Raw genomic sequence first — 16,752 nt, forward strand, 5'->3', positions numbered from 1 at the left:
TATTTCTTATTGTTACATGGGAAACAAGGTACCAGTAGATTCAGTAGATTCTCACAAATCCAACAAGACCAAGCATTCATGATATGCACACTCTTAAGGCTATGAAATTGGGCTATTAGTAAAAAAGTAGAAAAGGGGGTGTTCACAATAATAGTAGCATCTGCTGTTGACGCTGCAAACTCAAAACTATTATGTTCAAACTGCTTTTTTTTGTTTTAGCAATCTTGTGAATCACTAAACTAGTATTTAGTTGTATAACCACAGTTTTTCATGATTTCTTCACATCTGCGAGGCATTAATTTTGTTGGTTTGGAACCAAGATTTTGCTTGTTTACTAGTGTGCTTGGGGTCATTGTCTTGTTGAAACACCCATTTCAAGGGCATGTCCTCTTCAGCATAAGGCAACATGACCTCTTCAAGTATTTTGACATATCCAAACTGATCCATGATACCTGGTATGCGATATATAGGCCCAACACCATAGTAGGAGAAACATGCCCATATCATTTTTTGCACCTGCGTATAAGTTTTCCCCTCTCCAATCAACTTTTTAATCAAACTACGCTGTTCTTCTGAACAATGTCTTGAACCTCCCATTTTCCTCAGGCTTTCAAAGAGAAAAGCATGTTCAACAGGTACTGGCTTCATCCTTAAAGAGGGGACACCTGATTCACACCTGTTTGTTCCACAAAACTGACGAACTCACTGACTGAATGCCACACTACTATTATTGTGAACACCCCCTTTTCTACTTTTTTTTTTTTACTAATAGCCCAATTTCATAGCCTTAAGAGTGTGCATATCATGAATGCTTGGTCTTGTTGGATTTGTGAGAATCTACTGAATCTACTGGTACCTTGTTTCCCATGTAACAATAAGAAATATACTCAAAACCTGGATTAATCTTTTTAGTCACATAGCACTACTATTATTCTGAACACTGCTGTATGTTGTTGGTTTATACATGATTCAATAAAAACAAATAATGGGATAAGAATGCAATTTGATCAACATGAATGTTCTTATAAAATAATGTGACAGTTCAATCAGAAGTATTCACCATTAAAGGTAAGGAGTTATATTTATTTTATTTAATAATCAACGGTTAGATTAATTGTGTCTGGTTTGTTGCCATTTTCTTCACTGTATTTTGGCAGTATCTTTGCACTGTGAAACATTTTAAAAGCATGCTTAAATTCTTTGGCACACATTTGCATACTTTTAAAATAAATCATGTCACAATATATGATCCAGCTTTCATCTGTTTTACATGCAAACAAAATAATATTATTGCAAACATGATGAATAGCAAATGAACAAATATCACTCTTGATCCACAGTGTTAAAAGTGCAAAACCAACAACAACAACAACAAAACCAACAACAAAAAAACAAAACTAATCTATAAAAATAGCTTGTTTTTCATACCGATGCATCCTGTCTTGTGGTGACTTAATCCAGAAGAGCAGGATGGCTTTGACTTTACCAAAGCAAATGGGAGGCACAGAACTGAAAAACAGAGTGGCACCTGTCAGTATGAAGTACAATTCAAACATCTCTCACAAATGCAGCTTTATTTTTATTCGTTCTATGATAACCTCCTGTACATACAGGAAAATTAAACAATCACTTTGACCTCATAGAGTAAATAACCCCACATGTGTTGTGAGTTAAAAAGTGTCATTCTCTGCTCTCATTTCCTCAGATTGTTCTATTTCTGTGCTATAATTCAAAATGAGCAGCACCGGGGAGTCTGGAGAGATCTGCTTCCTATGTGTGAGGAACCATGAGGTGTGTGGCACAAGTATATCATGGTTTTATATCCTGAGGCTGCAGGAATGCACAGACAATCCTCTGTGGTTCCCTAAATGGCACCACATGTGCAATGCATGGAAACAGGAAGACAGACTCAGAGCCACAATATATAACAAACAGAGAACTGTTTGTTTAAGGAAAAACTCACATACTGTGATGGTAAGTGGGAATCTACAGATCTGCTGTTGTGTCAGGGGCCATTTCTGTTTTTTTTTTTTTTGTGCTTTGTGTGCATGTGTGTTTTTGTATTTCCCAAAAGCTATGGCTCTTACCGTAAAATGGCCATTATCACTGTGCTGGCTTCTATCTATAATAATAGATTCTTGGCACATAGTCATGACGCTTGATTATCCTTGTTGACTCCTTGATCCAATAACTAATAAAGTAAAAGTAGTTGATCGTTGTTATAGCAACCCTTTCCCTTACTTGGAGAAACCCACATGCCATGTTTGGTTGTTTGTTGCTTAGTGGGTGTTGAGATTTAGTGCCAAAATGGTTTGAGCGCAACCCACAGACACCCAGCTGTACACAGTCCTCACTGATATAACAACAAGCAATCTGGATCAAGCAGACTGACATGTTCTAATCAGCGTCCTATAAGGTGGTGAAATTTCTGATTGTTGTAGGGTTTTATTTATTTATTTTTTTACTGACCTTCTTATGCATCTACTGCCAAAACAAAATTCATTTTGTGTGTGTCACTCAACACCATGTATTATAACAATTGCAACAACAGGGTTTTTCAAGAAACTGCAAATAACTGTGTGGTAAAACGAGATGAGTTATTTACACTCAAACTGGCTGATGAAAGCAGTTATAGTTGTGCAAGATCAGTTTTATCTTCCTTTAGATTTAGAAACAGTTAAAATTATTCAAAGTCCCAAATACTGAAAGTCAAACTGTCCGTAGGACAAACCTTGGATTGGTTTTGTCCTACGGACTAGTTTTAGCATATAAAATGGAGATTTTGTGGAACAACCTGAAGGTTTCAACACATGTCCAGAAAAAATGTGTAGACTGCTAAAGTACTCGAGAATCCCCCTTGTGGCTTTTTCAAAATCCATGATGGTCCCAAAATGGACACCATTTGACTGAATTACACATATTCCTGCTTCTGAAAAGGATAAAAAAAAAACCAAATTTAAGTGTCTAAATGTACTTCAGGGCATGAGAAACACTTTACAATGATTATCCAAGGTTTTTAGTATCAAAAATGTCAGAAAATAAGATGGCCCCAAAGTAGGGGTGTGTGTGTTTGTTTTTTCATTTATCTTTGATGTCTTTTTAATAGAACGCAATGGGCCCCATACCTGGGGTCTAAAGTTGCACCCTAGGCTCTATAGTTATCCTAACCAGAGCTGGCATTTTATCCGAAGGCTCTCTTCAAGATGGTGATCGTTTCCTTAATTGCAGACAACTGCACCTCATGTGCGCTAGGGTGCCTGGGGATTGCCTCAAGGTATTTCTTCAGGTTCTTCTTCATCAGGCCTGTTGCTCCCACCACAACTGGGATAATATCAATGTCTTTCAAAGACTATGCTGTTCGTAGGTCATTTTTCAGGTTTTGGTATTTTGTGATCATTCCCCGTTCCACTCGACTCAGGCCATAGTCATTGGGGACTGTCACTTCGATGATTATGGCTGTTTTCTCTTGCTTGTTCCAGATGACAATATCAGGTTTGATTGCACCTCCTTCGATGTGTCTTCCTGCTGGGATCTCTTTGTTGTAGAAGACAGTTACTTTTCCGTTGGATGAGACTGGTGCTGGCTCGTGCTCCCAGACGTGTTCTTTGACTTCCATCTCCAGTTCCTTGCATACTTTCCAGTGGAGATATTGACAGACCTTGTTGTGTCTGGATGTATAATGTCCATCTGCTATGAGGATCTGGTATGCTGATGTTAGATGGTTTACACTCTCAACAGCTATATGACAGAATTTGCATTTATCATTTTGTGAGATCCCTGCCATTTTTTTTGAAGCCATTTGTTAGACATCCCTGATCTTGTGCTCCAATTATAATTCTTTCTCCATCAAAACCAAGTTCTCCATTTTTTAGCCACTGCATTGATCCAACTTTGTCAATGTATTCCTTTTCGAGTTCTTCTTGGAATTGTCCAGCCCTTTTGTGCTGTTTCCATCTTTCCACTCGATGTTTTCCTTCTCTTTTGCTGTATTGTTCTTTGGTCTGTCTTGCAAGTTTTGTTGCAGGCGCAAGACTGTTGCTTTCTCTCTCTTGTAGAAGTTCTCTGCCAAAGTTTTTTGCCAGTTTAGTGATTGAGGTGTGTTCGGGTAAGGTCTTCTTGTGGTGTTGTGCGACCTTTTTCATGATTTCTTCTTCAGAGCTCTTTAAGTACTGTCCAATACTTATTATTGATGGTCTGTAGGCCTGGTTGATTTCGGTGAGACCCAGACCACCTTCTCTGCGAGGGAGATATATTCTGTCCATGCACTGATTTCTGTATGTGACTTTGTGGAGGGTGAGCATCTTCCTGGTTTTTGTGTCCAACTTATTAAGCTCACGCGGTGGCCAGTCTACTATGCCAAACCCATAGATCACCCCTGGTATTGCAAACTGGTTTATGGCTGTGATCTTGTTTTTTGGTGTCAACTCTGTTTTGCAGATCTTTTTTAAGCGGTTTAGGTATTCTTGTGTTGTTTTCATTCTCATTTTCTTGTGCTCGATTGTATTATTTTGTTCAATTGTTTTGGGTCTTCAAAGAGTGGTCTCCAGAATTTTTCAATTTCTTCTCTCTCAGGTGGCTGTTATACTTCTATTGTGTCGTTTGTCAACTTCCTGAACACAAGCCTGCGGTTTTTTGCAAATTGTTTATCTGCTTTTCTTGTATTTGTTCCTAATCTGTGTTGCAAAAGCTTTCACTAAGGCTTGATGTTCAGCCAGCCTCCCACCCAGCTGTTTATCTTCAACATTGTATTGTATTTTTTTTTTAATGGGATTTACTTTTTAAGAAGATTCTTTTTGTGGTTTTGGCTTCCCAAAAATATGGCCATTTGGGAGATCTCTGTTCTTAGGCGGCTGATTTTTTGTTGTAATTTCTTTTTCCATTGTAGCACGGTATTCTTTTTCTTAATTGTGGTTCCTTTTCTCTCCAAATCTTGTGGGGCTAATTTACTTTGTATGTACCATGCTGGTCCATAATTTACAGAGTTTAACTCTGTCAATGTGGTTCCTTCTGGGACCAGTTTAGCCAGTCCCAGGTTAACTTTTTGCAGGATAGTTTTGAATTTTTTATTCTCCTTTAATTTAGTCAGCTTTGAACACTCTTTCATGTCCATTTTTCTTGTTTCTTCAATCTTATTTGCCAATTCCTCTTCTAGTTCCTGCTGTTCTGGGTCTGTGTGCACCTGTATATTGTTCTGTAGATGAGCTGGTGAATGGTTCATTTTTTGGGGGGGCAGTGAATGACTCGTTTTTTTTTTGGGGGGGGGGGCAGTGAATGACTTGTTTTTTGGTGGGGTTGTGTTTGACTCCTACTTTTTCTGTGGTGTGAGAGGCTGGCTTGGTCTAGTGCTTTTTGTTGGATGGATGTTTTCTGAGAACAGTCGTTTCTTGGTGGTGCAGTGCGTTGTGTCAGAGAGCAGATGCCGTCTCTGATCATTTGCCCAACCTCCTGTTGCATCACTTGTTTTTCAGCTTCTGAGAAATGTTTTTGTGTGATAAAGTTGTGTCTTTGGGTGGTGAGTTGCTTTCTTGGGATGTCTTTTTTACTTGGGCAGTGGTGGTGGAATATTCTTTGCCATTCTCCACATCTTTCTCTCTGGCTGTTGGTGTATTTTATTTTGGCATATTCCATTGCCCACAGCAGTACCCACTCTTCCTCCTTCTTCCACTGACTCCTTTCAAACTGAACTTGTTTCCCTTTTTCCATCAACTGATGATCCTTTATCTGCTCTTTTTGGGCTTCTTCCTTTATTTTTTTGTATTTCCTCTGCTGTCAGATATTTTGTGATTTGTGAGGCGATCGATTGCAGTTTTGCAGTTGTAGTGGCTTCTTTCTTTTCTGCTGGTAAATCCGCTTCTTTTATGCACTCCTCAAATACTGCCTTTGTCCTTCTGCCCCACTTCTCATGCCTTGAGTAAGTGAAGCAGTGAAAGATCTTTTTCTTCTTTTCAATGGTCCAAATTACTGTGGTGTAGTTTTGTTTGTTTCTTCTGGCCCATTCATGCTGTTGTTGCTGGAGTCCAGGATCAGAACTATGCTGATCTGGTGGATTATCCATCTGAGTGCTTCCACAGGAGAGTTGTCCTGTGTGGTTTGTCCTTTGTGGCTTCAGCGTGTCCTTCTGTTTCAGTCTTTTTCTCTGATCAGAACAGCTAAATGGTTTTCTTCTTGCTTGCCGCTCCTTTTGTTGCTCTGAGCTCTTAATGTGACCAGATTCTTTTCCATATTTAGAGCTTTTGTCATCACTATCATCAGTCTCAGTTCCAGAACTGTCTGAACTCCTGTCACTGGTATCTGGTTGTAAATGACTGTTTGGACCTGAGTTGCTTGCTGGTTGTGGTCCTCCATCGTCCTCTCCATCAGCTTCTGCTGTCAGTGTTCTGTGTACAGATGAGCTGCTGGCTACAGGCTCAGCCTCTGTGCTCTCATCACTTCAGCTTTGATGAAGCTGTGATGACTCTGGTTTTTCATCATCATTTTCACTTTTCACAGGGACGGCAGTGAAACCAAACTTGGCGAGATCTCCCCCTGCTGACTTATCTACAGCTTCTCTTCTTCTTTAATGCCCTCCTGGTCAACACTCAGATTCCATTCCTGCTGTTGAGGAAGAATTTCTGCTTTAATCACCAACAACGGCTGCATGTCTTTTCTTCTTCTCCCGGATTAGTCGGCCTTTGTGCTTCTGGGGTTCTTCAAAAAAAAAAAAAAAAAAACATACTCGAGGATCGCAGAGTGAAGTTTGACCTGTTCAGAGAAGAGTTTTCAGTGTCTCCAGCTAACTAGCTTTAGCTTTTGGCGTGTGTGTGAGTGTGTGTCTACATTTTTCTGGACATGTGTTGAAACTTTCAGCTTGTTCCACAAAAGTTTTCATTTTTTGCGCTAAAACTGTTGGATTGGACTGGCAGTACGGTGGGGTTCAAACACCTGACTGCTTATAATTGAAACTGAAGCAAACAGGAATTTTCCACAAGCCACAGTTTTCTGTGACGTATACCACAGAACTCTGTGTGCTTTGGTATAATCCCGGCTCCCCCACTCCCCAATTCAAGGGGGTACCTATGCTTGTTCCCCATTTTGAGAATATACCCGCTATCTAGGGAAAACCTTCAGACAATCACCCCCCCATCACAGGCTTTTTTCCATGATATATACCCCCTACCTAGGGAACGTTTGCATTTGACCCCTCCTATCTAGGGAACAATTGTTTCACATGCGAGGTCTGTTAGAAAAGTATCAGGCCTTTTAATTTTTTTCAAAAACTATATGGATTTGAATCACGTGCCATTACATCAGACAAACTTGAACCCTCGTGGGCATGCAAGAGTTTTTTCACGCCTGTTGGTTACGTCATTCGCCTGTGGGCAGGCTTTGAGTGAGGAGTGGTCCACCCCTCCCGTCGGAATCTCTTTGTCTGAGAACTTCCTGAGAGAGTGACGGTTTGCTTGATCAAAATTTTTTCAAAAACTGTGAGGCAGATCGAAGTGGACACCATTCGAGAAATTCATCTGGTTTTCTGTGAAAATTTTAACGGCTGATGAGAGATTATGGACTGTTGCTGTCGCTTTAAGGACTGCCCACGGAGCGGGACGTCGTGACGTTCCAAATTTAAGCCTCTGTTGACCCAGGACATCGTGAGAGAACAGAGAACTTTCAGAAGAGGTCGGGATCAGCAGTTTATCGGACATTCCACTGTTAAAGGAGAATTTGTAATGACAGAAAGTGCGGACGGATTGGTGCGTCGGCAGGCAGCCGGCACCGTGCGCCGCCACAGGAAAAACACCTCCGTTGGAAGCCTTAAGGACAAGTTGGAACATGTCCAGCTGTTAAACAATTTCTCAGATACTCACTCAACTGAAAGCCATCAAAAGCCGCCTGGTTTTTACAAATGGTTATTAATACGGAGGTGTTTTTCCTGTGGCGCCGCACCGCGCTGGCTGCGTCCCGACGCGCGGACCCGTCCACACATCTTTCATTAATAAAATCTCCTTTAACAGTGGAATGTCCGGATAAACTGCTGATCCCGACCTCTTCTGAAAGTTCTCTGTTCTCACGACGTCCTGGGTCAACAGAAGCTTAAATTTGTAAGCTTTCAGCTCGAAACAGGCAGACAGCGGCGGCTCAGGGCGCGTCGCGACGTCCCGCTCCGGGAAGTCCTTAAAGCGACAGCAACAGTCCATAATCTCTCATCAGCCGTTAAAATTTTCACAGAAAACCAGCTGAATTTCTTGAATGGTGTCCACTTCGATCTGCCTCACAGGTTCTGAAAAAAGTTTGATCAAGCAAAGCGCCAGTCTCTCAGGAAGAAGTCAGACAAAGGAATTCCGACGGGAGGGGTGGACCACTCCTTACTCAAAGCCAGCCCACAGGCGAATGACGTAACCGACAGGTGTGAAAAAACTCACGCATGCGCACGAGGGTTCAAGGTTGTCTGATGTAATCGCACGTGATTCAAATCCATATAGTTTTTGAAAAAAATAAAAAGGTACGTTAGTTTTATCACAGACCTCGTAAATGAAATTAAATGAAAAACAAATGACACCTGAAAAACAAATCAGTTAACACAAGACGAAGGTTAAACACTTTTATTAACTCAAGGGGACGAGGATGACTGCATGTATTTTCCCGGGGTATTTTTCATGTGTAACATGCACCCCCGGCATCCCGCAGATCAGTTGAAAACTTTGGCTTCTTAAGTTTGAATGAAAGCAAAAACCGTCAGCTTACCTAATTCTTTGTGGTCTCTAGGGACACATCCACAATACAAGCACTTGGCACTGCCCTTTTCAGGCAGGAACTCCTCACAATCGTCTCATTTGGTGCAAGCACCACGCTCCTTCCTGCGAATATCAGGCGCCATGATTTGCTGATCTGGTCCTGCTGTTGGCCGCGAGATGGCGTCCGGTGTTTGCAGAATTGGCGCGTAACGCACAGGGAACCTGCCAGGATGGAGCCACATACGGGGCCACATGCATTGCGGGATATTGTAATTGTGTGTTATAAACTCCTAATTTTATTTTTTACTTTGTTCTGATGAAAAACTACCCCCTTTTTCGAAAATCTTGGGAGCTGGTATACAATTATAGACTTTTGATGAGGTGTACCCAATCGCGGGTACACCTCATCAATAGTCTATAACTGTTTTATTATATGGTAAACAAGAAAATTGGGAGTTTGTCTGCATGTTTTTTTTCACACTTCTTTATCTTTCAGCTCTGCTATTCCAAGAAAGCCCGACCGAGATTGACCTGTGTGTGTGACCCTTGCTCTGTCATGCTGTGTTTCCTCTCTCTCGCTTCCTCTAACAGTGTTTTTTTTTGCTTTTTTGCTGGCTCTGTCACGATTATGAACATGTAAAGAACAAACCCTTCGTTGGCTTTTTTGTTATAGCTGCTAACTTGCCAATGCCTTGATGGGGCTGGGGGGTGGGCTGGTGGTGGTGTTTGAGTTGTTGCAGTGCCGTAAAGCAGCTTCTGTTTCTCGTGAGACCTGATACTCCTGTTTACATGACGCTGGGTCAGTTTCTTTGACGTTGCAAGGCTGGGTTTCTGTTATGAGACCCCTCATGGGGAGAAGAGAACCCCCATTCTCCCCAAAAGAAGTCATTTAACCATTACAGGTTACTCCCAAACTTCAAAAAAAAGTTTGGGAGAAAAAAGTTACTTTGTTCTCTTTTGCAAGCAGAGACGGGTTGTCCGTGCAGCAACACACAAACATGCAGGCTGCTGTATGTAGAATCAATGCACTGTTTCTTCAATTTATTTGTGCCCTTTAACAACCAAGGCTGTACAACTGCTCTCAGACGTGAGTTGTCTGACTGCTTTGACACATTTGGCTTTGAACACAATAGTTTTTCTGAAAAACTGCCAAAATAATCAAACATGATGCACCAGTACAAGGTAGAAATTATTCCGCCATTATTTACTCATCACCATTATTTACATTATTACACTAAGAATTCATACAATAATAAGTAATACTCACACTGTAATTATATATATATACATATGTATATATATATATATATATATATATAATTCATACTCACACTGTAATTATATATATATACATATGTATATATATATATATATATATATATATATATATATATATAAAATTCATTAGGCTCAACATATATAATTCAATCGGCTCAACAAAGTGAGCTCCTTGTAAGTGAACCTGTATTTGCCAAGTTTAATGCAAAAATCTCATAAAATATTTGCTTTTATTTATTTATTTTTTTTTACAATATTTTCCAGTTTCCACTCCTGCTATCTCAGAGACACACGGACTGACATCCATCCACACGCACGTATTTGTGTTTCAGGTGACGGTCCAAAGCAGTGGCTCCTAAGTTTTGATTAGAGTCCCCTCTATTATTGTCTATAAAAGGCTGCTCCCCTGCTTCCCCAAAGCCTGTGCACATACATACCTGCACACACTTACACACACATTAACATACACACTGCAAAAGAATGAAGTGATTCTTTAATACAATATAACTGAAGCTATACAACCTCAGTCACATTGCTCTCCCTTTTCTCTTTGGCCCATTCAAAGAAAAACAATTATTATTATTACCATTATTGTTATTATTATTATGTAACAGTTGCACTCCAAATTTTGTCAACCTTAAAGAAGACAAACCCACATGACTGCCCTCACCCCCACCCCATGATCTTTGGTGACCCACTACCGGTGTTTCGGACCCTAAGTTGGGAAGTAGGGGTATAGAGGTAAAAGAAGGGTTGAGACTAGGAGATCCCCATTCAATTTCCCATCAAACCCATGAGACTAGGAGATCCCCCCATCAAATCCATGACACTATAGTCTCATGGATCACCTATAGGAGATCCCTGTTCAATTGCCCATCAGACCAAAATAATAATAATAATAAAAAAATCATTAAATAAGGTCTGTAGGCCAGGGGAAGGTCCTTAACCCCCAAGCTGCTCCCGGTAGGCAGTTGAGCGCCTAGAATGGCAGCACGCTGACATCAGTCTGTAATTGGGTGAATATGAGGCATCACTGTAAAGCACTTTTGAGCTTCTGCATTGGATGGAAATGCTGTGCCATATTCAGCTCCTAAAAGTAGAGTTTTCCATTTGAAGTCCTGTGTGAGTGGATGTGACTCACCCATCAGCAGGTTCCACCTTCCTGTCATGGCGAAGAGAGAAACGTCGTTCAGATGAACATCAAAGATTTTCTTTGTGAAAATGATGGATGCAGATTCAGCTCTCTTCTTGCCTTTGAGGGCTTTCAAAGTTTTCTCAGTTGAGAAAACAACAGAAAAAAAATTCTCGTATCCACAGTGAAGCTGACGGTTACAGATATATATATATATATTAAAAAATGATACTAATAGCAACAAGAGTAATGCTTTATTTCACGCACTGACTTCTCTGTCCATCTGTTTCTGCCTCCTGGTTTCTTTTTGAATCGTTTTCTCTGATCACTGAGAGTTGATGGGTGGGTTTGACATGTTCATTCACGCCTCTGCCACAAAGGTTTTAGTCGTGCATCGGCTGTTTTGCTCTCAGTGGGGTGAGGCAATAGAACGGGAACACATATTTCCATGACAACACTGTCTTTTTTTTTTTTAACATCACCATGTCTCTGGCTGCAGGCCTGATCCAGGGTCAGCAGGGGTTTAGACAGTGAGACTACAGGATATTGTTTTACAAACCCCATTGGCTGACACAGTATATCCTGCCACAGACGCGTTACAGCACACAGCGTGCTCATGGTGATGACTGATGACATATATATGGCGTTCTCCCCCTGTGTGCCTGTCAAACACAATATGAAATGTTAACAGCTTGATTTGGAAAAGAATGAACAAAGAAAATGCCTGTCTGATGGCCAACAAATCAAGATCTTTATCATAAGATTTAGAAACTGTGTGAGAAAAATAAAACGTTGTGTAGAGACATAGTGTGCTTTCCTTTATTACACATTTTTTGGATGTTTATAGTCATATTCTCATTCAGTCTCCATGAAATTTAGTGGAATGATAAATCTTGTCTTGCAGTAAGCCCCATTATATTTTAATGCTAATCAGCGACAGGATGTGGACTCTGGCTACATTTTTGCTTTCTTTGTAGCGCTCACCACTAAAGTACAGCAGCAGTAGAAATGGGCTCCATCTGTTTACACATATGCTTATGTGTGCTACTTGACATCAAATCATGGCAGACCAAAAATATTTGGAACATTGGTTCATCTCAAAACCCCTTTTTTGGCACATTAGAAGCTACTGACTTTGACCTGCTCTTTCTGGATCCGTGTTTGCTCAGTGCATAAAAATAGTCAGTCTGTATACAGGATATGCATCTCTGGGATTTGTTGTGTGATTACTCACCAGCAACGCATTGCAGACACAAGACATCGGGATATAAGTTCATCTTGCAACCGTCATGCATGAGTTCAGAAGGTGCTCACCTTGACCAGCTTGTGTGAGTCAAATCTCAGCCAACAGATGAAAGTAGACCATCATTATATGTACCAATGGGGTTTATCATGTGATTCCTTAACACCAGATTGTTGTGGAACAAAGATATTTGGGATATAAGTGCACCTAACAGCTCTGTCCCATGGGTTCTGAACCTGACCTACTTTCTTGGGTCAGAACTTGGTGAACAGGTAAAAATAGATGATAAGTTTATGCGCCCTTGGGCTTGACCATGTGATTACTCAACACATCTTTGGGATATACTTTTCCCAAAGACAACTCTCAGACAACACTCTCATATGGTTTAGATGGTGCCAACCTTAATTTACATTGTCTGGGTCAAATCTTGGTCAAGAGATAAAAACACAACCCCAAATCAGAAAAAGCAGGGAGAAATAAAAAAAAACAAAAAACAAAAAAAAAACACCCACCACCAACAAAACAAAAACCACTGTGATTCTTACATTTATCTTACATTAACTTTATCTATTTCACAACAGACAGTATGAACCCAAGATATTTCATGTTTTCTATTTCATGTTTTCATGTTTTCAATTTGTAAGTCCCTTCGGCTGGTCCCTTGTTTGCACTTGGGGTCACCACAGCAAAGCCAAGGTCGATCTGCATGTTAAATTTGCACAGGTTTTACGCCGGATGCCCTTCCTGATGCAACTCCACATTACATGGAGAAATGTGGCAGGGGTGGGATATGAACCCAGAACCTTTTGCACTGAAACCAAGTGCATTAACCACTTGGCCACCACCCCTGCTTTTTCTGTGGTCAATTTATTTGGTAATATACCATTCCTACTTTTAAGGCCTGCACCACATTGGAAAAAAAAGTGGGACGGGGTCAATTTAGGGCTAGCATGAGGTAACAACAGACCCCCCCCCCCCCCCCCCAAAAAAAAACCAAAAAAACAAAACAAAACAAAACAAAAAAACAATATAATGATGCCATTTCAAAGAGGCGATATCAACAGGTGATATCCTTCAGATAGTATGGCATCAAATACTGTCATCCATCAATAGCTGATATATCCACATGGGCAAAGATTACTATGGGAAACCTCAAGCATGACATTACATTCACAAATGCTACTTAAAACGTTACTGTAAAAAAAGAAGCCTTATGGTAACCTTGTCTAGAAGCAGTACTGATTTTTCTGGACTCAGAGGCATCTGGGTTGGACCATCACACAGTAGAAGTGTGCTTTATGGTCAGACAAATCAGTATGTCATATCTTTTTTGAAAGCAATGGACGCAATGAGCTGTGGACCAGAGACAAAAAGGACCATCCAGATCGTTATAGTCGAAAAGCCAGGGTCTGTCATGGTATGGGGGTTGTGTCAGTGCCCTTGACAAAGGTAATTTATCCTTCTGTGATAGCAGCATTAATGCAGAAAAGCACATTGAGATTTTAGAGTGTCATATGCTACCTTCAAAACAGCATCATTTCCAGGGACATCCATGCTTTTTTCATCAAGACAATGCAAAATCACATTCTGCACACATGATAAAGGCATTTCTGCAGAAGAAGAGAATGTGGATGCATATTACAAAAATTAAGTTGGTCAAAGAGAACATGAAATGTCTTGAGTTCATACTGTCTGCAATGAAACAGAAGTTAAAGTAAACATAAGAATCAATGCTTTCATTTATTTATTTGCATTTTCCATATGTCCCAGCTTTTTCCTGATCCAGGGTTGTAGGTCTTCAGTGTGTGTGGCAGTGGGCTTCATCATATTATGCCCAAATTGTCACAGACTCATGATATTTGGGATCGAAGTTAATCTGGTAACTGTGTTGCCTGAATTCAGAGGGTGCTGACCTTTACCTAATTTTTCTGGGTCAAATCAGGGTGGATTCAAATGTCAGTGAATGTCTGAATACCTGCCTGTCTTCTCTACAGTACAGACTTGGTGGGAGCAACTGGCCCTTCAGAAGACATTTCTGGTTCACATTTCAGACGGGGCATTTCCTGTTGTCATATTCATCTGTCAGAATGTCATCACACTTTCAGCAGAGCTCTTCAAGTGATGATAGAATGATAAAACTTATCATCACGAAGAACGTGTTTGCTGTTGCTCAATGTACAGATGTGTCTTCTAGATAACCATTCTAAGGTTTCTTTAAAAGCAGTTGTATGACACTTTTTTCTGCAAGCTAGTATAGTTTAACAAGTTTGACTTAATATATAACCTAATAGCTTATAACAAGGTAATTTCTCAATGGACAGTCATATACATATCAGACTTTGGGAATGTTTGTTATGATACCCCAATAATGTGCAATTGTAGAAGGTAGATAAAAACTGATTTAGCAAACAAAAAAGCCCACACGTTAATCTTAAAAACTTAGTAGGCGCCTGTGGATTAACTATCAATCCTCAAGTGGAACATAATTGTACTGTAACTATCAGTGGGAGCTGTCAAAAAGGGCCAAAACAATTTGTTGATTTTTCATCAGCTATTATCATTTGTCACTGTGCCACTGCCAAGTTCATTTTTGGTTTGAGCTCTTTGTGCCAAGGCTTTCTTACGCACTGACAGCTGCATGATTTCACACTTCTAACACATAAACAATGAGCAGGGCGATATATGTGGTGGGTGTCAGGGTCAACCAGCAATGCTAAAAAAACAAAAAACAAAAAAACTCCTGCAAGAAAAAAATCATTTGGGGTACCAGTTCAGTATTTATTGCACAACTCACCCAAATTGAACATAAAATACACATAATTGCATCACTTGTTATAAATAGTGATATAAATCAGCCTTGGTGGCTACAAGACCTGGATTTGGAAATCAAAGAAACTGACAAACACGTTATTTTCAAGATGCATGTCATTTCAAAACCAAACATATGCTGACAAAGACAGAAAGAGAAAGAATCGGGGCACCCTGATCATCAGTGCCCCATCAACATCAGTGCACCATCAACATCGGGGCACGCTGATCATCAGTGCCCCATCAACATCAATACACCATCAACATCGAGGCACCCTGATCATCAGTGCCCCATCAGCATCAGTGCCCCATCACCATCAGTGCCCCATCACCATCAGTACACCATCAACATCGAGGCACCCTAATCATCAGTGCCCCATCAACATCAGTACACCATCAACATCGAGGCACCCTGATCACCAGTGCCCCATCAGCATCAGTACACCATCAACATCGAGGCACCCTGATCATCAGTGCCCCATCAGCATGAGTGCCCCATCAACATCAGTACACCATCAACATCGAGGCACCCTGATCATCAGTGCCCCATCAGCATCAGTGCCCCATCAACATCAGTGCCCCATCACCATCAGTGCCCCATCAACATCGGGGCACCCTGATCATCAATGCCCCATCACCATCAGTGCCCCATCAACATCAGTGCCCCATCAACATCGGGGCACCCTGATCATCAGTGCCCCATCAACATCAGTGCCCCATCACCATCAGTGCCCCATCAACATCGGGGCACCCTGATCATCAGTGCCCTATCAACATCAGTGCCCCATCAACATCAGTGCCCCATCAACATCAGTGCCTCATCAACATCGGGGCACGCTGATCATCAGTGCCCCATCAACATCAGTGCCCCATCAACATCAATACACCATCAACATCGAGGCACCCTGATCATCAGTGCCCCATCAACATCAGTACACCATCAACATCGAGGCACCCTGATCATCAGTGCCCCATCAACATCAGTGCCCCATCACCATCAGTGCCCCATCACCATCAGTACACCATCAACATCGAGGCACCCTGATCATCAGTGCCCCATCAGAATCAGTGCCCCATCAACATCATTCCCCCATCAACATCGAGGCACCCTGATCATCATGCCCCATCAGCATCATTCCCCCATCAACATCGAGGCACCCTGATCATCAGTGCCCCATCAGCATCAGTGCCCCATCAACATCAGTACACCATCAACATCGAGGCACCCTGATCATCAGTGCCCCATCAGCATCAGTGCCCCATCAACATCAGTGCCCCATCAACATCGGGGCACCCTGATCATCAGTGCCCCATCACCATCAGTGCCCCATCAACATCAGTGCTCCATCAACATCGGGGCACCCTGATCATCAGTGCCCCATCAACATCAGTGCCCCATCACCATCAGTGCCCCATCAACATCGGGGCACCCTGATCATCAGTGCCCCATCAACATCAGTGCCCCATCAACATCGGGGCACGCTGATCATCAGTGCCCCATCAACATCAGTGCCCCATCAACATCAGTACACCATCAACATCGAGGCACCCTGATCATCAGTGCCCCATCAACATCAGTA

At 41.4% G+C, this 16,752-nt stretch overlaps 1 protein-coding gene across 1 annotated transcript in view; it reads right to left on the minus strand.

Annotated features, from left to right (window-relative positions):
- Positions 1-11,592, minus strand: part of LOC117528125 (adhesion G protein-coupled receptor E2) — a 33,377-nt gene extending 21,785 nt beyond the window's left edge. Inside the window, exons 1-2 of the mRNA XM_034190698.1 lie at positions 11,131-11,592; positions 1,429-1,509 (exon numbers count right to left, since the gene is read on the minus strand). Coding sequence (XP_034046589.1) covers positions 1,429-1,509; positions 11,131-11,158 — 109 coding nt within the window. The 5' untranslated portion in view covers positions 11,159-11,592. The remainder of the gene's footprint in view (positions 1-1,428; positions 1,510-11,130) is intronic.
- Positions 11,593-16,752: the final 5,160 nt, after the last annotated feature.

This window comes from Thalassophryne amazonica, chromosome 16 (genome assembly GCF_902500255.1).
Source record: "Thalassophryne amazonica chromosome 16, fThaAma1.1, whole genome shotgun sequence".
Classification (NCBI taxonomy): domain Eukaryota; kingdom Metazoa; phylum Chordata; class Actinopteri; order Batrachoidiformes; family Batrachoididae; genus Thalassophryne; species Thalassophryne amazonica.